Below are 17,314 nucleotides of genomic sequence, written 5' to 3'. Positions count from 1 at the left end.
GGCAATGTTAGTTGCAAATCATCATTTCTTTTATATTTACCTTTTAAAAATAACAAGAGAATGGGTGAGGTGACTCACACATGAAAACCAGTGATTATTTCTAATATTGAAAAGATTTCCTTATATAAGTATGGCACTGTGACAGACTTCCCCTAGGAGGGAATGGCCAAGGCTCTTTTGAAAACAGAGCTCATTTAAAAACACTATCTACTAACTTACCATTTGGAGACAAAGTCACTGCAGGCATTGAGTGCATGCTGGGTTCTGCTATATACTTGAAATCCACAGGGATATCCCTAAAAATTAAAAATAGCATATCAGAATAGTAATTTCTAAAAGTACTTTTAGAATAATAATCTCTGAAACAAAAGAGATGCTCTTGAAATTATATATTTAATAAACCTTTCATGAAACTTCCTGGAAGAAGGAAAACCACAAAATGACATTCTATTGATTATTATAAAGCTTTTACTTTACAAATGACTTTCCATGATAATTACAAGTGTCAGTGATTTAGTTTTCTATCTCTATTTGATTTAAACTTTGGCCTTTATGTTTAAAAAAAATCTGTTACTATAAGTTCTTTAATAATGAACTCATCTAAAAATGTACCACGGTAGGCAGAAGCAAGATGTCTGAGCAAGCCTACAGGGAAATATTCTTATTTTACCTGCCAGTCAACCATAACTTGTTACTCTGCAAGCAGGTGAGAGTGCTAAAGAGCTTTCAGCAATGCAAGCAGATAGATGTTAGGCAAAGATGTACAGGGATCTGCAAGCAGGTCGAGCCCATCCAGATGGGTAAGGGATGGGTAAGGTAGATTAAGTGCTTGGTACCTGGACATCTTCTGTTTTTCAGCTTATTTGTAAAGTATTCCAAATGTGTACAGTGTAGGAGAAAAAGCATTAAAATTTTTTTCTTGTGAGTGATACAAAAGATAAAACAAAAACAACAAAAATCCAAAACTAGTCACCTAAATCTAGACCTATCCAAAATTCTAAGTGTCTTTTCATTTTTAATATTCTCCATGATAAAAAAATTCTTTACTAATTCTGAAGGATTTTGGTCCTTCAGAGACCATGAGACATCAGAATTGTTTTTTATAGAGTAATGTGTGGGAAATGTAATCTGATGAATAATACAGACTATAAAGCACCAATTTCAATGTCAAACCATGGTTCAAGTTCAAAGACTTTGATTAATTAGAACAATAATAATAATTTGCCTTTTAAGTAAGCATCTTCTCTAACCATCTCTCTATCAACCCGGAAGAAGAAGCAAATGATTGGAAAAAACTCTATCAGAGTCTTGGTTGGAGGAAAACATTTTCAGGTATAACCTGAAGAACAGTATCATTTATCAAATCTCCAACCCTTTAATAGCTCTAAGTTACCAGTGAGAACTGACATTCAGAATGAATGACCCAAATGTATTGAGAAGAGCCTCAACCTTAAAAAGGTTCAACTACTTTTCCCTTCTCATTATTAGTGGCTGATAATTTTATAACATGAATTAAAAAATAAGAGCATTTTCTAAATTAAGTTAATGATAGTTCAGGTTCATATCAATCAATGGTTTACTAAAATTTAAACAGATCCCTTACTTCAAGGACTCTTGGTGCAATGAGCTCTATAACATGAAAAGAATCTGAACACCTGTGAACTTCATAATTGCTAGTAAAAATGCTAGGCATAGTTCTATTTAATAAACATAATACTATATTCTAATTAGAAATTGTAAATCAGTATAATAAGCTAGTAACTTATGTTACAAATAATCTTCAGTCTGGAAATGAGATCATCAAAAAAACAAAACCTAACAAAAACCTATGAAATTTTAAAAATAAAAGAGACATTTGTGCCAACCACTGTAAAATTTTCTTTTAAAAACATTTTAAGAAAAATAAATGCCTTTGGGAGAAAACATGCCTATAATATCTCATGAATTTAGAATTTAGGCAATTAGGATACCACAGGATGCTCAATATCTAATTACAATCTCCTGTTCTTCTTTAAAACTGTATAATAGTCTTAGTTTGTATAGTATTGTTTAAGAAAACCAAGGTTCCTTTGGGTGAACCTGGAGGGTAGGTGTTATGCTAAGTGGAATAAGTCAGACAAATACTGCATGGTATCACTTATTTGTGCAGTCTTAAAAAAAAAAAAGTCAAATTCATAACAATAGAGAGTGGAATAGTGGCTGCCAGGGGCTGGGTGGAGGGGTGGGCAGGGAATTAGGCAAAGCTAGTAAAAGGGTACAAACTTTTATCTGTAAGATTAATAAGGTCTGAGGTTCTAGTGTATACACCATGGTGGCTATAGTTGGTAATACTGTATTGCATAATTGAAATTTGCTAGGAGAGTAGAACGTAAGTGTTCTTACCAAACAAAAAAGTAAACATGTGAGGTGATGGATATATTAATTAAGGGTTAATGAATTATTTCACACCGTATACGTATATCAAATAATTATGTTGTACACTTTAAATACATTACAATTTTATTTATATCTCAGTTTTAATTATACCTCAATAAAACTGGGGAGAAAAAAAGGAAAAGAAAAATCTTTGGAGTGGCTTCCCTGGTGGCGCAGTGGTTAAGAATCTGCCTGCCAATGCAGGGGACACGGGTTCAAGCCCTGGTCTGGGGAGATCCCACTTGCTGCGGAGCAACTAAGCCCGTATGGCACAACTACTGAGCCTGCGCTCTAGAGCCTGCGAGCCACAACTACTGAGCCTGCATGCCACAACTACTGAAGCCCGCGTGCCTACAGCCCATGCTCCATAACAAAAGAAGCCACCGCGATGAGAAGCCCGCGCACCACAACAAAGGGTAGCCCCCGCTCGTCGCAAGTAGAGAAAGCCTGCGCGCAGCAACGAAGACCCAACACAGCCAAAAATAAATAAATTAAATAAGTAAATTTATAAAAAAAAACAAAAAAATCTTTGGAATCAGTTTGATCTGAGTTTGAATTCTGGCTCTTTCGTTTCTCGGGGAACCTTGGGCAAATTACTTAATCTATCTCAGTTTCCTTATCTATAAAACAGGAATAGGAAATACACCTATCTCGTAAGATTACTTGCCCATTAAATGAAATAGTTCATGTAAAATGCTTAGTGTGCCTGGGACATAGAAAGAGCTCAATAAATGTAAGATCATTAATAATCACGACAATGAGTTCCTTAGATATTCAGTGCATACTACATGCCAGGCACTGTGCTGGTGTTGAAGACAGATGGAGAATTTGACTGACACAGTTCTTTCTCTCATGATTAAGAACTCGTCAGGATGCAACACTGTAAATCAACTATACTTCAAAAAAAATTAAAAATAAAAAAAGAACTCAGCAGGGAAGAGAATAAATAAGCAAGAACTAAAAAGCTGTGAGAAGCAAAGGGTTGTCTGTGGGATAATAGAGAAGATGCCTAATCTCATGTGAGGATTGGTTAGGAAGGCTCGAATAGCAAGTGAGAATTAAACTAAAATCTACAGGATGTCATCATTTATAATGAACCAGTATCATGAGTCTTAGGAGTATTTCTTAAGCTCTGAGAAGGAAAAAAAAGAAACATGATCATTTAATCAAAATATTTTACTGACCGATGCTCTAATTAGAAAACATACACAAGTGTTCTAAAAGCCCTGTAACTGGTGCATCATTCAAACATTTACCAATTTCTTTTATACTACTTCCCATTTTCAAATGGAGCCGAAAATATCTGATAGAAACACCTGAAAGTTTAAGTATAATCAAACTGTTACAGTACATAAAACAAAACAGCTATATGTACACTAAACTATCTAGCTTGTTGTGCAAATGGTCTATATGGCTCATATAAAACTATATCCTTATCAGGTCCTCTGCATGTAACATCATTTCTGAAGTAGAAGAGATCTTAGTTATGAGATAGTCTCAAACCATGGACATTAAGAATGATGTTAAGACTATGTGTAAAGTACAGTCAACTCTCCATTAATTGGGGGTAATTTGGAGGGGTATACTGGTGATGGGAGAAACAGCAGTTAAATTACATTAAATCTTCAATTACCCAAACTGTCCTGACAATGGTTAGGGACGTGCTCAGGTCCCCAAACAGACTCAGTTTCAGGAGGAAACTACTGCCTGTAGTTCAAGGCTTCTCACTTCCCACAGCTGAACAACTTCTGGGGGTAGGGAGATAGTTTCTAGTCCCCACAAGGCTGTAACCACAGTTGAGTTGTGCCTTATAATTGACTATCAAAACAAGCTGGGTTCCAACCAAACATTAACTCTAAAAAAAAGATTATTATGCATTGCTTTGAAAATCAACTATAAAACATGATCTATGATAGATACTTAGTGAAATCAGCTTTAGTATTTCTTGACTTTAGAAAAGTGTTTTTTTCTCTAGGAAAGCAAAATTAAGCAATATATTCTGATTATACTCTACAAGTAAAACATTATGGGCTATAAACAGCAGGACACAGGGGTGATGACATGGGGCAATTTTCAGTACTGAATAATCAAAATGCAGACATTTAAAAAATTAAGAGATTTAAAAAATATTTTCTTTGGGTTGGTTCTAAGGCTAGGATGTTATGCTCAATCCCTAGCATAAGGAACACAGTCTATACGTGTGTGACCCCTACTTTTCGTCAGTCATTCTGCAAAGATGAATAAGATACCTAATAAAGAATGTAAGATGGCACTATATAAGCTTTTTTACTAGTGCAAGAAAAAGGACTCAAAATACATATTCTTTAGAAAGATTATCTAAAGACTATGAAAAGTAGCATGTTTAAATTTTTATTTTCATATTCTGGATACCTAAATAGTTAAACCAGTTTGACTGACAGGCCAGAGATCACAGTTGTGAAAATATTCAAATTGAAAGCCTTTCACTACAAAATTTTAAATTGTTTGCTTTATATTAATTAGATTTTCTACTGATAAAAACTCACCATTCCCAAACTCTTAGGCTCTTATCATCAGATGTGCTCACAAATCTCCTATTCTCATCAACAAAAACAATGGTGTTGACAGCTCCCAAATGCCGATCATATTCCTGTACAATTTCTCCACTTCGAATGTCCCACTGTATATCAAATAAGAGAAATGGCAAAGAGCAGATTTATGAAAACAAAGATCATAACTGTGGAAAATGGAGAAGGAAAAAAGATCTCCAAAATCATGTTTTTATAGATTTACTGCTTCCAAGACTAGAGCATCAGCACTCCCTAGAAGTAGCAAACATTAAACAAGTTAATATTCCTTATTCTAGCCCCTCATATAGTGTAAAGCTCAGGAATCTTAATAAAAATATTGTGAAAAGACTTACTTGCACAATCTTTTTATCAGACATCCCAGCCACAAAGAGATTTTGCTTATCTTCATCAGGATTAAATTTGACACAATAGGGTACTTTTCGGTTTGTAAATCTTGATATACACTGTCCTAAAACCAAAGACCCAAGTTAAAGTAGGTAAAATAAATTTGACCCTTTAAAGATAACCCTGGGATTAAGATCTAGAGATCATTTGCTAATAAATTTTGAGGAATGGCAACCTGCTTGTTCTTTACTGTAAACTACATTGTCCCTTTTCAAGGATTTTTAATGATTAAAAATAGTATATTCAAGGGGCTTCCCTGGTGGCACAGTGGTTGAGAGTCCGCCTGCCGATGCAGGGGACACGGGTTCGTGCCCTGGTCCGGGAAGATCCCACATGCCGCGGAGCGGCTGGGCCCGTGCGCCACAACTGCTGAGCCTGCGAGCCACAGCTACTGAAGCCCGCGTGCCTAGAGCCTGTGCTCTGCAGCGGGAGAGGCCACCGCAATGAGAGGCCCGCTCACTGCAGCTAGGGAAGGCCCGCGTTCCCGCGTGCAGCGGCGAAGACCCAGTGCAGCCAAAAATTAAATAAATGAATGAATAAATAAATTTATAAAAAAAATGCAGCTAGAGTTGAGGACCACTGCCAAAGAGGTTAAGAGTATGGGCTTTGGCATTACAGAGACCTTGGTTTGAACCCAATTCGACCATTACTAGCTGTGTGACCCTAGAAAAGTTACCTCTTAAGCCTCAGTTTCCTCATCTATAACAATAATAGTATTTAATCTCATAGTGATATTTTAAGGATTGACCAAGATACTGCAATATAAGCACTTAGTACAATGCCTGGTAGACAGTGTTCAATAACTATTACCTATTTTCTTTATCCTTAAAACTCAGGATGAAAGATGGTTGTCTAATTATATAAAATTATACTAGCCACAACGTGCTGATGTAATCAATATGTCTGTGAATATATAAAACCAATCTTTCCATGGAAGTTTAGACCTACATTTTAACCAATTGGGGCAATTAAATTAAATTCTGCTCATCAGTTATTTATTGTGCTTCTATGTTGTGCAATGCAGTGTGCTAGGTTATGTAGGGGAACAAAAAGATCAATTAAATAGTCTACGGAAATTTTTAAATTTCCTTGTCTATCAATATATTTGCTTTATAAATTGTAAATATTTGGTGGAAAAGAAATTTCATAGTAAAAGAGCTACTTATATAGCTGAGTTTCAACTCTACAAACATTTTGTGATATTAGCTGATAGTCAATGATATGAGAATCAGCAGTTAGGGAAGGTACCATTTTACCACAGAAGACCACTCACATTGTTTCATTTAAAAACACTAATTTATAAGGTAAATAGATGTTAGTATAAGTGAGCTCTTTCTTACCTGTCTCAGTGTCCCAGAGCTTAAGATACCTGTCATAAGCTGCACTGAGGAACTGTGTTCCTGCAGTATTAAAGCAGATGTCCCTAACAGCTTTACTGTGACCTAAAGGCAGAGACAATAGAAATGGAGGTGAGGTGAAGTATGTTCTTTTAAAATATAAGCACCATAAGAGAAACAGCATTAAACAGTATTTTTCAAGCCATGCTGTGAGTCAAAATCACTGGAACCCCACATGCTGATTTACTGACTCAGAATATGTTATGTGTGGGCTTGGGAATGTAGGTGGTTTTTTTCCCCTTTGAAAAGCTCCTCTGGTGATTCTGATGCATAAAATTTAGGTAAGAACCAAAAGAAAAGATGTAACTTTGTTTTAAAAAGTCTCTCATGCACTCTCTTAATATGTTATACATACAGCTGATGACTAAACAGTCAAAAGAATTTAAGGAAACATAATAGTCCAGTTATTGCCAATGAAAGAGAAATGGCTGGTGACGTTTTGAAGGTTCACTCTGAGATTACTTGCCAAGCTGGAAGTGAAAACAAAGTGACCTAAACCTAAGGTTCATGAAGTTGTGGCCTTTGTTCAATAATTGTCTATTTCTGTGATCACATTCCCGAATTTCATAGAAATGGATTCAGAATCTCAGAGACTAAACCTTTTTGAAAACAAATATTAACTATTATTTAGTTTTAAAATGGCATTTGACAATAATGTTAAGGTGCTTTCCTTGGAAATCAATCTTGCCTGACCAGTGAATTCTTCTGAAAGTTACAGAGGCAAATAAAATATGATTAAATGAAAGCAGAAACTTTCCTACTCTTTACCATCCCACCATGACAAAGACTGCCAAGCACAATTGTGCAAGATGTGCATGGCACAAATTGTCAGCCGTACCCAGGGGTCCTGAACCACTACCACCGATGACCTCCAGTCATGGCAATTAGGCATTCTTTTGTACAGCAGGAGTCCCAGTCAGAGCTGCTATCATCTTTCTAAGTAGGAAATTTTCAGTTTTCCACTGAAAAACTGCCAGTGCAGGGGAGACAGATGGAGATCAAATCCCCTGTGTCGCAGGAGACATTTTGTTCCCTGTACACGCTGAGAGCCTTCCCACAAGTCTTCTTCTGGGCTGCCCTGGCATCTCGGGCCGCATTTGTGCAGTGAGGCCCTAAAATCGTAACAAAGCACTGGCAAATGGACCCCCACTTAAATCTAAAAACAAAGCCAATGTAATTCACACAAATACCATTTCAATTTGGTACAGTTAAATTTCAAAACATAACTAGCCTTCACACAAAATCTGACAAAGACAATAAACTAGTATCTACCAACAAGGCTGTCCTCTTTTTGGCTTTCTTTCCTTCAAGGAATTCTCTCAACCTTATCTCTTTATCTGTTTTTGTTGCCAATTCCCAACCTCTCTGCAAAGCTCAACATCTGGCTATCTAATTGCTTACTGGACATTTTTATCTCAGTATCTCAAAGGCAGCTCAAATTCCATTAGTCTGAAATCTCATCGTCTTCCTATGATGAGTAGCACCACCATTCTTCCAGCCACCTGAGAGTCACTCTAGATTCCTGCCTCACTCTTATCACTCACTTGCTAACCAAGTCCCATTGGTTTTAACTCTTTTTTTTTTAATTTCTATCTTAAAATTTATTTTTTATTTTTACATCTTTATTGGAGTATAATTGCTTTACAATGGTGTGTTAGTTTCTGCTTTATAACAAAGTGAATCAGTTATACATATACATATGTTCCCATATCTCTTCCCTAACTCTTGTTTCTTTCCTCTCTCTCTGCCGCTTTAGTTCAGGCTCTCATTATCTCTAATCCAGACCAATGAAATAACCTTGTAAATCACTTTCTTGCCTCCAGGCCTGCCCCACCAAAGCATCCTCCATACTGCCACTGTGATCTTTGTAAACTTCAAATCTGATCACGTTGCTTTCCTGCAAGAACAGTTCAGTGGTTGGCTTCCCAAGGCCCCCAGGACAGTCTAAAGGTCTTCCATACTCTGCCCTCCTCTACTGCTTTTCTCCACTGTCATCTCGTACTATATCCCTCAGGCTAACAATTCTGAAGTATAAGTGGTTCCCTCAAAGCAGTATGCTTTCTCATTCCACTCTTGCTTTAGCTTCTGCTGCTGTCTCTTCCTAGTTCTTTGTCTACATGGGGAGACTTACCCCTCCTTCAAGACTCAGCTCAAGTCCATGAAGGCTTTCCTTCATATCAGTGTAGTAAAATTACTGTTAATGTTATTGTAGTTTAAAAAGTCTTTCCAAACAGATTTATAGCCAGAGAGAAAAGAAGTATTACCAATAAATGTTCGCAGACAGCGCCTGTCTCCGTAAACCTCCCATAGCTGGAGAAAAAACAACACACAGAAACATTAAATTTAATACAAAACTTTGATAAAATGACAACTATCAATCACTAACAATAGTCGTATGCCAGCTATGTATGTGCATATCTGTGTGTGTACAGGTTATTTAACCAAAGGCATTATATATCATTAAACATATTGTTCAGTGCTGTTAGTGACTTGCACTATTTGGACTACACACATACGCATGTGCAGACACATACACACACACTTTAAAGCTAAACTCTGAAATCAAGAGAACTTAGATGGAGCTTATACAGGTGGTTTTCATTTTCTTCTTGTTCTTTTCTGTATTTGATATATTTTCTATGATGAAAAGTTTCTACTTATGTAATACTATGAACTACTTTTAAAAGAATTATGTTATTAAAATATTATAACATTTTGGTACTGAGAGGTTTTTTTTTTAACTTTTCTGAAGTATTAACTTATAAAAGCTGTTATGAAAATGATAATCTAGACTAAAATATAACAAGTTCATAATTCTGATCACATCTAAAGCGAATTAATACAATAGCTTTGAAACTACCTTTATTATTGCCTGCCTCAAATCCAATCCTTGACAGTGTTGCTAATGATCTAAAATAGAAAGCATTTCCTGGCCACCCAGTGCCTACAGGATAAAGTCTCAGTTCCCATAGCATACCAGGAAAGGACCCTAGGTCCTGGTCCTTTGCCTTGATTGTAGTCATTCTATGCCTCTCAGATTTTAGACTCTAGCAGTCACACCACTTGCGGTTTTCAGCACATACCATGCTGATTCATTCTATTTACTCCTCTCAGACATACTCTACTCCCTATGCCCTTCCCCTGCTTACTTAGTTACCTTCCTATTGAGGTATGCTTCCTCTCTGAAACCAGAATACCTTGCATCTGCCTCTACAATGATCATTTACATCATAACGAAACAATCACCTTAAGAGCAGGGACAGTGCCTAAACAATTTTTTAAAAATTTTATTTATCTATCTGTCTTATCTATTTATTATTTATGACTGCATTGGGTCTTTGTTCCTGCACGTGGGCTTTCTCTAGTTGCGGTGAGCAGGGCTACTCTTCGTTGCGGTACGCAGGCTTCTCATTGTGGTGGCTTCTCTTGTTGCCGAGCACAAGCTCTAGGTGTGTGGGCTTCAGTAGCTGTGGCACGCAGTCTCAGCAGTTGTGGCTCATGGGTTCTAGAGCACAGGCTCAGTAGTTGTGGCTCACAGGCTTAGTTGCTCTGCGGCATGTGGGATCTTCCCAGACCAGGGCTTGAAACCGTGTCCCCTGCATTGGCAGGAGGATTCTTAACCCCTCGCCACCAGGGAAGCCCCTAAACAATTTTTCATCCTCAGTCCTTTGCACATAATAGGTACCTAATAAATGTTTACAGACGTGAACAAATTAAATTCTATGCTGGTCAAACAGAAGACCTTAATCTCAATTAACATAGTCTGTATAAACTGCAAGTTAAAGGAAATAAGTCTTTTTACTCCAAACTGTTGTCCGGTCATTTTAAGCCACTAAGTTGAGGTAAATGCCTAAATGGTTGCTCTCATCAAAAAAAGCTGCCTTTATATGTTGTTACTACCCATGAATTATTTACAAAGAATAAAATTTTCATGAGTCAACTTTCCAAGACTCAAGAGCACTATAGGGTTGATATTTATTGACCAGTATAATGATCCAGACACAGAAGACATAAAAAAGATAAAAACCATGCTTCCAGATTTAAGTTTTTAAAAGGCTTTCCCATATTCAAGTTGACATGTATTGGCAAGTGAGTTTTTCTACCACACATTCTACAGCTGAACATCAACTAAAGTTGGACCTTCCCAAGACTATAAAAAGTGTGAGAAGAGGCTGGGAGCAATTCTGCTACTAGCATTTAGAAGAAAAAGGGTGAATTACATTATCTGCTCTCTAAAAATGGGTTTTCTATCACATGTCCTCTCTACCTTTAAGGTACTAAGGAACAAATGAACTCAGTTACATATCTAAAACCTCTATAAAAATGCATTATTGGTGATTAAATATTTATGTGCCTAAAGCCAATGTGATTGATTATGTCCTAATCAGCTATCTAAGCTTACAAAGAGCCTAGCCAAGGGCCTCCCTGGTGGTGCAGTGGTTAGGAATCCACCTGCCAATGCAGGGGACACGCGTTCGCGCCCTGGTCCGGGAGGATCCCACATGCCACGGAGCAACTAAGCCCGTGCACCACAACTGCTGAGCCTGCGCTCTAGAGCCCGTGAGCCACAACTACTGAGCCTGTGTGCCACAACTACTGAAGCCCGTGCGCCTAGAGCCCGTGCACCGCAACGGAGAGAGCCCCCACTCACCTCAACTCGAGAAGGCCTGCGCATAGCAACAAAGACCCAACGCAGCCAAAAAATATAAATAAAAATTTTAAAAAATTAAAAAAAAAAAAAGAGCCTAGCCAATTGGACCACAAAGCCATATCTGAATCAACGTGTTTGGAAGCAGTTCATAAACTGCTGCATTCACAGGGCTTAAGAGAAAATAATTAGCCTCTAATTGCCTAACAAGCCCAGATTTATCTATAATAACCGAATAGATTTAACCAAAGCACTAGCTTTGTAGCACTCCTACTCTGTTACTGAAAACTCACCTTAATTTTACAGTCCATGGAACAAGACAGCAACAAATGGCCAGAGAGAGGAAACAATCTGACTGCGCTGACGCCCTGTAAAAAGGAATTAAAATTATGTCAGAAGCATTTGAAATCTCAGCTAAAATTAAACAGAAGGGAAAGACAGTGTATTTTTAAGCCACCTAATTTACTATTTTTCTTCATTCTAAAAATCATACCCTAGAATAACCTTCGTTAGTATTCTAAGAGCAGCCCTTTGGACGCTAAGCTTTTCAAGATTTTTTTTTTAACCTTCATTACCGACTTCCTCACCCAAGGGAATTCTTGGTCAATCATGTTACTAATGCCCTCACTCCTCTTCCTTCTTTTACTCAGTACCTTTGCTCTTTGCTAAGAGCTGGAAATTATCAGTTGGAACAGTGCAGATGACAAAGAATAGTAACATCAAAATTTTCAAGTGTCTTTGTCTCTGCATCAGTTTAAGAATATCATAGTGTATAAACCAGGGAGCATCTAATCTTCTTTGAAGTGTGATAACTCTAATTGCTAAGGTAAAATTATTGAGGCTTTTGTGCTAGTATCAGCCCATTACTCACTGACTTGGTACCCAAGAGGAAGAATATTATGGCAGGAACTTGGAGGCGAAGGCCTGGGCTACCATAAGGGGATAGGACACCAAATCATGAATGCTTATGTCACGGCCCAATCAGATGACCTTGAAGACTGAGTATTCACTTGTGACTCATATGTGTTGGTACCGCCAGAGTCTGACTCCGGTTTATCTTCAGTTTGACCTCCCTGTTCTATCTTGACTTCTCTACATCTTTACTAGAAATATTGAATGTCCCACATCAATAGCTGAAAAGTTATGCTGGTGTCACTGTTATACATTACAACAAACAAAAACAACCAATTTGCTTACCTTTGTGTGTCCGGACCACACATGAATTTGTTTTTTGGGAAGATAACACTTCTCAGGTGGCACAGGTGACCGCAGATTAACACCAACATCCTGAGGTATGTGAAGATAGGACCTGCCTTGATAGTCATACATTTCTTTAACTGAAACAAGAAGGCAAAAGAAAGCAGTGAACAAATAAAAGACATAGTCATGAAATCTACATTCTTAAAATAATAACAAACATTTTATTCATAGGGATATTGTTGCATATCAAGGTTTTGGTAAAAATACTCTGATGATGTTAAGACCAAGAGTCAGCTAAAATTTAACTGCCTGAAATCATAGCTATTATTTACAATTAGTGGTAGTATTTTAGAATCCCTAAATATCGAGAGAATATCAGACCTTTAAATAAGCTCTTACTTCTTTATCCAGTTACACATTTTAGTGGCATATACAAAGACTCCACTGCAGTACAATTACAGCGAGAGAAGAAAAGATAATACTTGGGCCTTGTGAGTCATTGGCAAAGAATCAGAAGCAAAACAGGATAAGAAGGAAGTTAAAACAAAACAAAAATATATCAACTACCCTTTTCCCTGCTTTCCTCCTTTATGTCCTTCCAGGTTCTTTTTCCAATCTCTTTTCTACTTTCAACCCAGATTTTACAATAAAGTCACATGTGAGAATTAAATGACATAGTATATATAAAGCATTTAGTAGCATGCTGCACAGAGTAAGTACTCAATAAATGTTGGCTATTATTGTTATTATGGCCACAAGCACCACAGTACTAAATAGACTCCTTGGAGATAAAACTGGAGCTTGAGAAGCTAAACGTGACCTCGTGAAACCTATATATTTGATAAGTGATATAACATTAGAATAATCAATACTATCAGAACTGAATTATTCTTTTAGTCTGGTAGTCACTACATAATTTCCCCAATATAACTAGTTACTAATGAACCAGGTAGAGTTTAGAATATAATTTATTTTGGTGAATATGCATTTCCTTCTACAAATCAAAGTAAGTATGAGAATCTTAATCTCCAGTCCACTTACATGAAAAACAAAGTTGATTCTTTTAAAGTATAATTTAGTAACAGTTACGAACTGTGATCATACCTGGAGAATATTTGGCTTGGGTTAAAAACAAAAGGTTAAAATGACTGGGGGAGGGCTTCCCTGGTGGCGCAGTGGTTTAGAGTCCGCCTGCCGATGCAGGGGACACGAGTTCGTGCCCCAGTCCGGGAAGATCCCACATGCCGCCGAGCGGCTGGGCCCGTGAGCCATGGCTGCTGAGCCTGCGCATCCAGAGCCTGTGCTCCGCAATGGGAGAGGCCACAACAGTGAGAGGCCCGTGTACCGCAAAAAAAAAAAAAAAAAAAAAAAGACTGGGAGACTAGTTATACATCAAAAAGAGTCAACTTTATCTTAGGAAAGAACAGACTGTGAACCATAATCTCCTTTATCTACCTTTAAAAAAAAATTCATTAGCACTTCAAAAAAAATCATCTGTGGCTATCTCTTTAATTAGAACATAGAAGAGGTTTGCTATAATTTCTTTGGGATGCAAACTGTCCAATATAATTCTTAATAAAATGAATTCTAGCAGCTGATTAGTAAAGGCAATACATATATTATGTGAACAGAGTAAATATCTGAAAGTTTATCATAAAAATGAGGAGGCATAAAAAATATATTACCATGTAAGATTGTCTTTTCCTCTCCAGGTTTCTCTTCTTCCTGTTTGCCTTTTTTCTGCCTCTTTGCTGTAATTTCATCCAATTCTTTTTGTTCTTCCTAAGGGAATTAAGGAGTGAACTTTTAAAATGGATGTTCTAGAACCCCATCCTGGCCAACATTGGTCATAAATTCTTTATAATGAGGCACACTTTTTTGGTGAGGCAATAGCCGCAAGTATGTCTCCCAGGATAACAATCTCAACTCTTTGGCAGACTACAAAATGGCACTAAACACACAGTGGGTACTAGTTAATACTTCTAAACTCATTGTATACAAAACCCATCCTTCTGGGACACCTAGAAAGTAATTTGATGTATTATGCTAATTATGTAAGTGAAAAAATGAGGCAATTAGAAAATCTAGTACCAGAAAAGACAGTGAATTTTAGTAGATGATGTTCTTCAGTAAACAGCTTTTAATAGTCATAAGGATATAAGCAGTGACTACAGATTTGTGACACAACTTTTGTGGGAGAAGCAGTAAAAGCAAGGTGGGGTAGTAGTAAATCCTTATAATAACTGAGAAGTCAAAATAAATAAAGAGCAGCATATATGTATTACTGAGATAATTGGATGTGAGATACAGCTAGAATGTAAGCTTCATGAGGATGCGATTTTCTTAATCTTTTCCACTGCTATATCCCTATGACCTAGAACAGTGACTGGCTCATAGAGACAGTAGGATTAGGAGGTGGAGAGGGGCAAGTAGGGTTTTATAGTTTTACTTTATAAACTTCATAATATTATGAAAAAAAATAGACATACTACTTTGTTAAAATTTTAAAATAAATTAATAAATAAAACCCATCATGAATTCTAAAATCATAGGCTGATTCTGTAATTACTATCTGAATATCTGGCATCAGAAAATCAGCTACCATAGCACCTTAATAGTATTATCAAGGTGATTTTTATTAAAAATCGTTCAATATTGTATTTTAATTAAAAAGTATGGAAGATAATAAATCAGAAAAATATAAACAAAAATTATTCCAAAGAAAAACAAAGGAATTATTGTATTTTCTCTATCTAAGGCAGAGAAATTCTGATGAGTCATTTGGTTCTCTAAGGAAACCTCGTTTATTAATATAGGTATCCTTCATAGAGACATAGCAGACACCTGAATTGGCAATGAAAAACATCACAGCTTACTTCTGAAGGTTTGGCTACATCTTTTTCATCCACATATTTTGCCCACGGTCCCAAGAAACCATCAATATTAGATGCATCATTTTCTTTGAATTTTTTCCTCTTTTCTATTTTCTTCTGACCAGTTTCAAACACAGTTAAACCTATATTAAAAACAAAAAAGCAGAGATCATAAATATGGATATTTTCTAAAGAAACAGCAATGTATATATTTATATATATTTATAAACACAAAATATTTAAAACACAAAACGAAACCTACATGAATCAAGATACACCAACTCATGCTATATAAAAAGAGACTCAACCTTCTGGGCAAAGCAGCTTTCTAACACTGCAATATGTTGCAAATTCTAGTATATGTGAAGGAAGAAAAGACCCAGCTATGTAATCCTGCAGTGGTACACAATCTTTTTAATTAATCACAGATCTTTATCAGTAGATTTTACCACTTTTTGAAAGAAACATAGGAATTTAATAATGCTGAATAATGATAAAGTTACCTTTGAAAGCAAGAATAAGCTAAAATTTCTCATTCAAAAGCTGAATTAGATAAAATTACATTAAATAATTAATAACTTTTCCTTGCTTTACTTGCTTCACTGTATTGTAATGCAACAATATAAATTAAAGAAGGTTTCACAAGAATCTGGTACTTCTTCCAGGTGATCTCAATCTAAACTTGACCTCTAATACCATAAATCTTAACAGTAAGAAGAAAAGAGGAAAGAGGATGTTTCTGGTTGGGATTCTCATTTGATCAGTAGGAGGTGGCATGCTGTGTGTAGTCATTAAATTGGAAAAAGAAAGGTTTACGGGAGTCAGTCAAAATTTAACTGCTAACTGAGAATCTAGCTACATAAAGATGTAGCTTGTAGAGGTCTAACAAAGAGAAAAGCTTAACCTATATTAATTCAAATCAGTTTCCTTTAAGCTGTGTTATAACAAAAGGTTGTTAAAATCCTATTTTAACAACAATCTAGCTCATAAACCATCATATAGGCTAGCGGTTCCCAACCTTTTTGGCACCAGGGACTGGTTTGTGAAAGAAAATTTTTCCATGGACCGGGGGGTGGGAGGGTGGGGATGGTTTGGGGATGATTCAAGTGCATTACATTTATTGTGCACTTTATTTCTATTATTATTACATTGTAATATATAATGAAATAATTATACAACTCATCATAATGCAGAATCAGTGGGAGCCCTGAGCTTGTTTTCACTTGCCACTCACTGATAGGGTTTTGATATGAGTCTGCAAGCAGTTGATTTATTATGGTCTCTGTGAAGTCAAACCTCTCTGCTAATGATAGTCTGTATTTGCAGCCGCTCCCCAGCGCTAGCATCACTGCCTCAGCTCCATCTCAGATCACCAGGCATTAGAGTCTCATAAGGAGCGCACAACCTAGATCCCTCACATGCGCAGTTCACAGTAGGGTTCGTGCTCCTATGAGACTCTAATGTCACCGCTGACCTGATAGGAGGTGGAGCTCAGGTGGTAATGCAAGCGATGGGGAGTGACTGTAAATACAGATGAAGCTTTGCTCATTCGCCCACTGCTCACCTCCTGCTGTGCAGCCTGGTTCCTAACAGGCCACGTACCAGCACCTGTCTGTGGCCTGGGTGTTGGGGACCCCTGATATAGGCTCTAGAGTTACTAAGTGCCTTCGTACAAACAGCATACTCTTTTTCTATCGAACATTTTATGGATAAGATTCCAAGGGGCCAATGAGCTTTGTGGCAAGTTAGCATTTAGATTATGATGCTTTGTCTTAAAATAAGTACAAAATGAATACAAGTATAAACATATGTTTTAAAACACATATT

General features: G+C 36.8%; 2 protein-coding genes across 2 annotated transcripts in view; one reads left to right on the top strand and one right to left on the bottom strand.

Annotated features, from left to right (window-relative positions):
- WASF1 (WASP family member 1) overlaps positions 1-17,314 on the top strand; it is a 159,019-nt gene that overhangs the window by 14,946 nt on the left and 126,759 nt on the right. The window lies entirely within an intron of this gene.
- The window catches only part of CDC40 (cell division cycle 40), a gene marked incomplete at its 5' end in the record, with an annotated part of 55,768 nt that overhangs the window by 6,266 nt on the left and 32,188 nt on the right, over positions 1-17,314 (bottom strand). Inside the window, 9 exons of the mRNA XM_079938828.1 lie at positions 220-296; positions 4,941-5,074; positions 5,318-5,433; positions 6,710-6,811; positions 9,031-9,076; positions 11,708-11,782; positions 12,612-12,751; positions 14,300-14,396; positions 15,491-15,630. Coding sequence (XP_079794954.1) covers positions 220-296; positions 4,941-5,074; positions 5,318-5,433; positions 6,710-6,811; positions 9,031-9,076; positions 11,708-11,782; positions 12,612-12,751; positions 14,300-14,396; positions 15,491-15,630 — 927 coding nt within the window. The remainder of the gene's footprint in view (positions 1-219; positions 297-4,940; positions 5,075-5,317; positions 5,434-6,709; positions 6,812-9,030; positions 9,077-11,707; positions 11,783-12,611; positions 12,752-14,299; positions 14,397-15,490; positions 15,631-17,314) is intronic.

Source organism: Stenella coeruleoalba (genome assembly GCF_951394435.1).
Source record: "Stenella coeruleoalba genome assembly, chromosome: 12".
In the NCBI taxonomy this organism is placed as follows: domain Eukaryota; kingdom Metazoa; phylum Chordata; class Mammalia; order Artiodactyla; family Delphinidae; genus Stenella; species Stenella coeruleoalba.
Note: the sequence above shows the minus strand (reverse complement) of the source record. Positions and strands in the feature narration are given on the sequence as shown.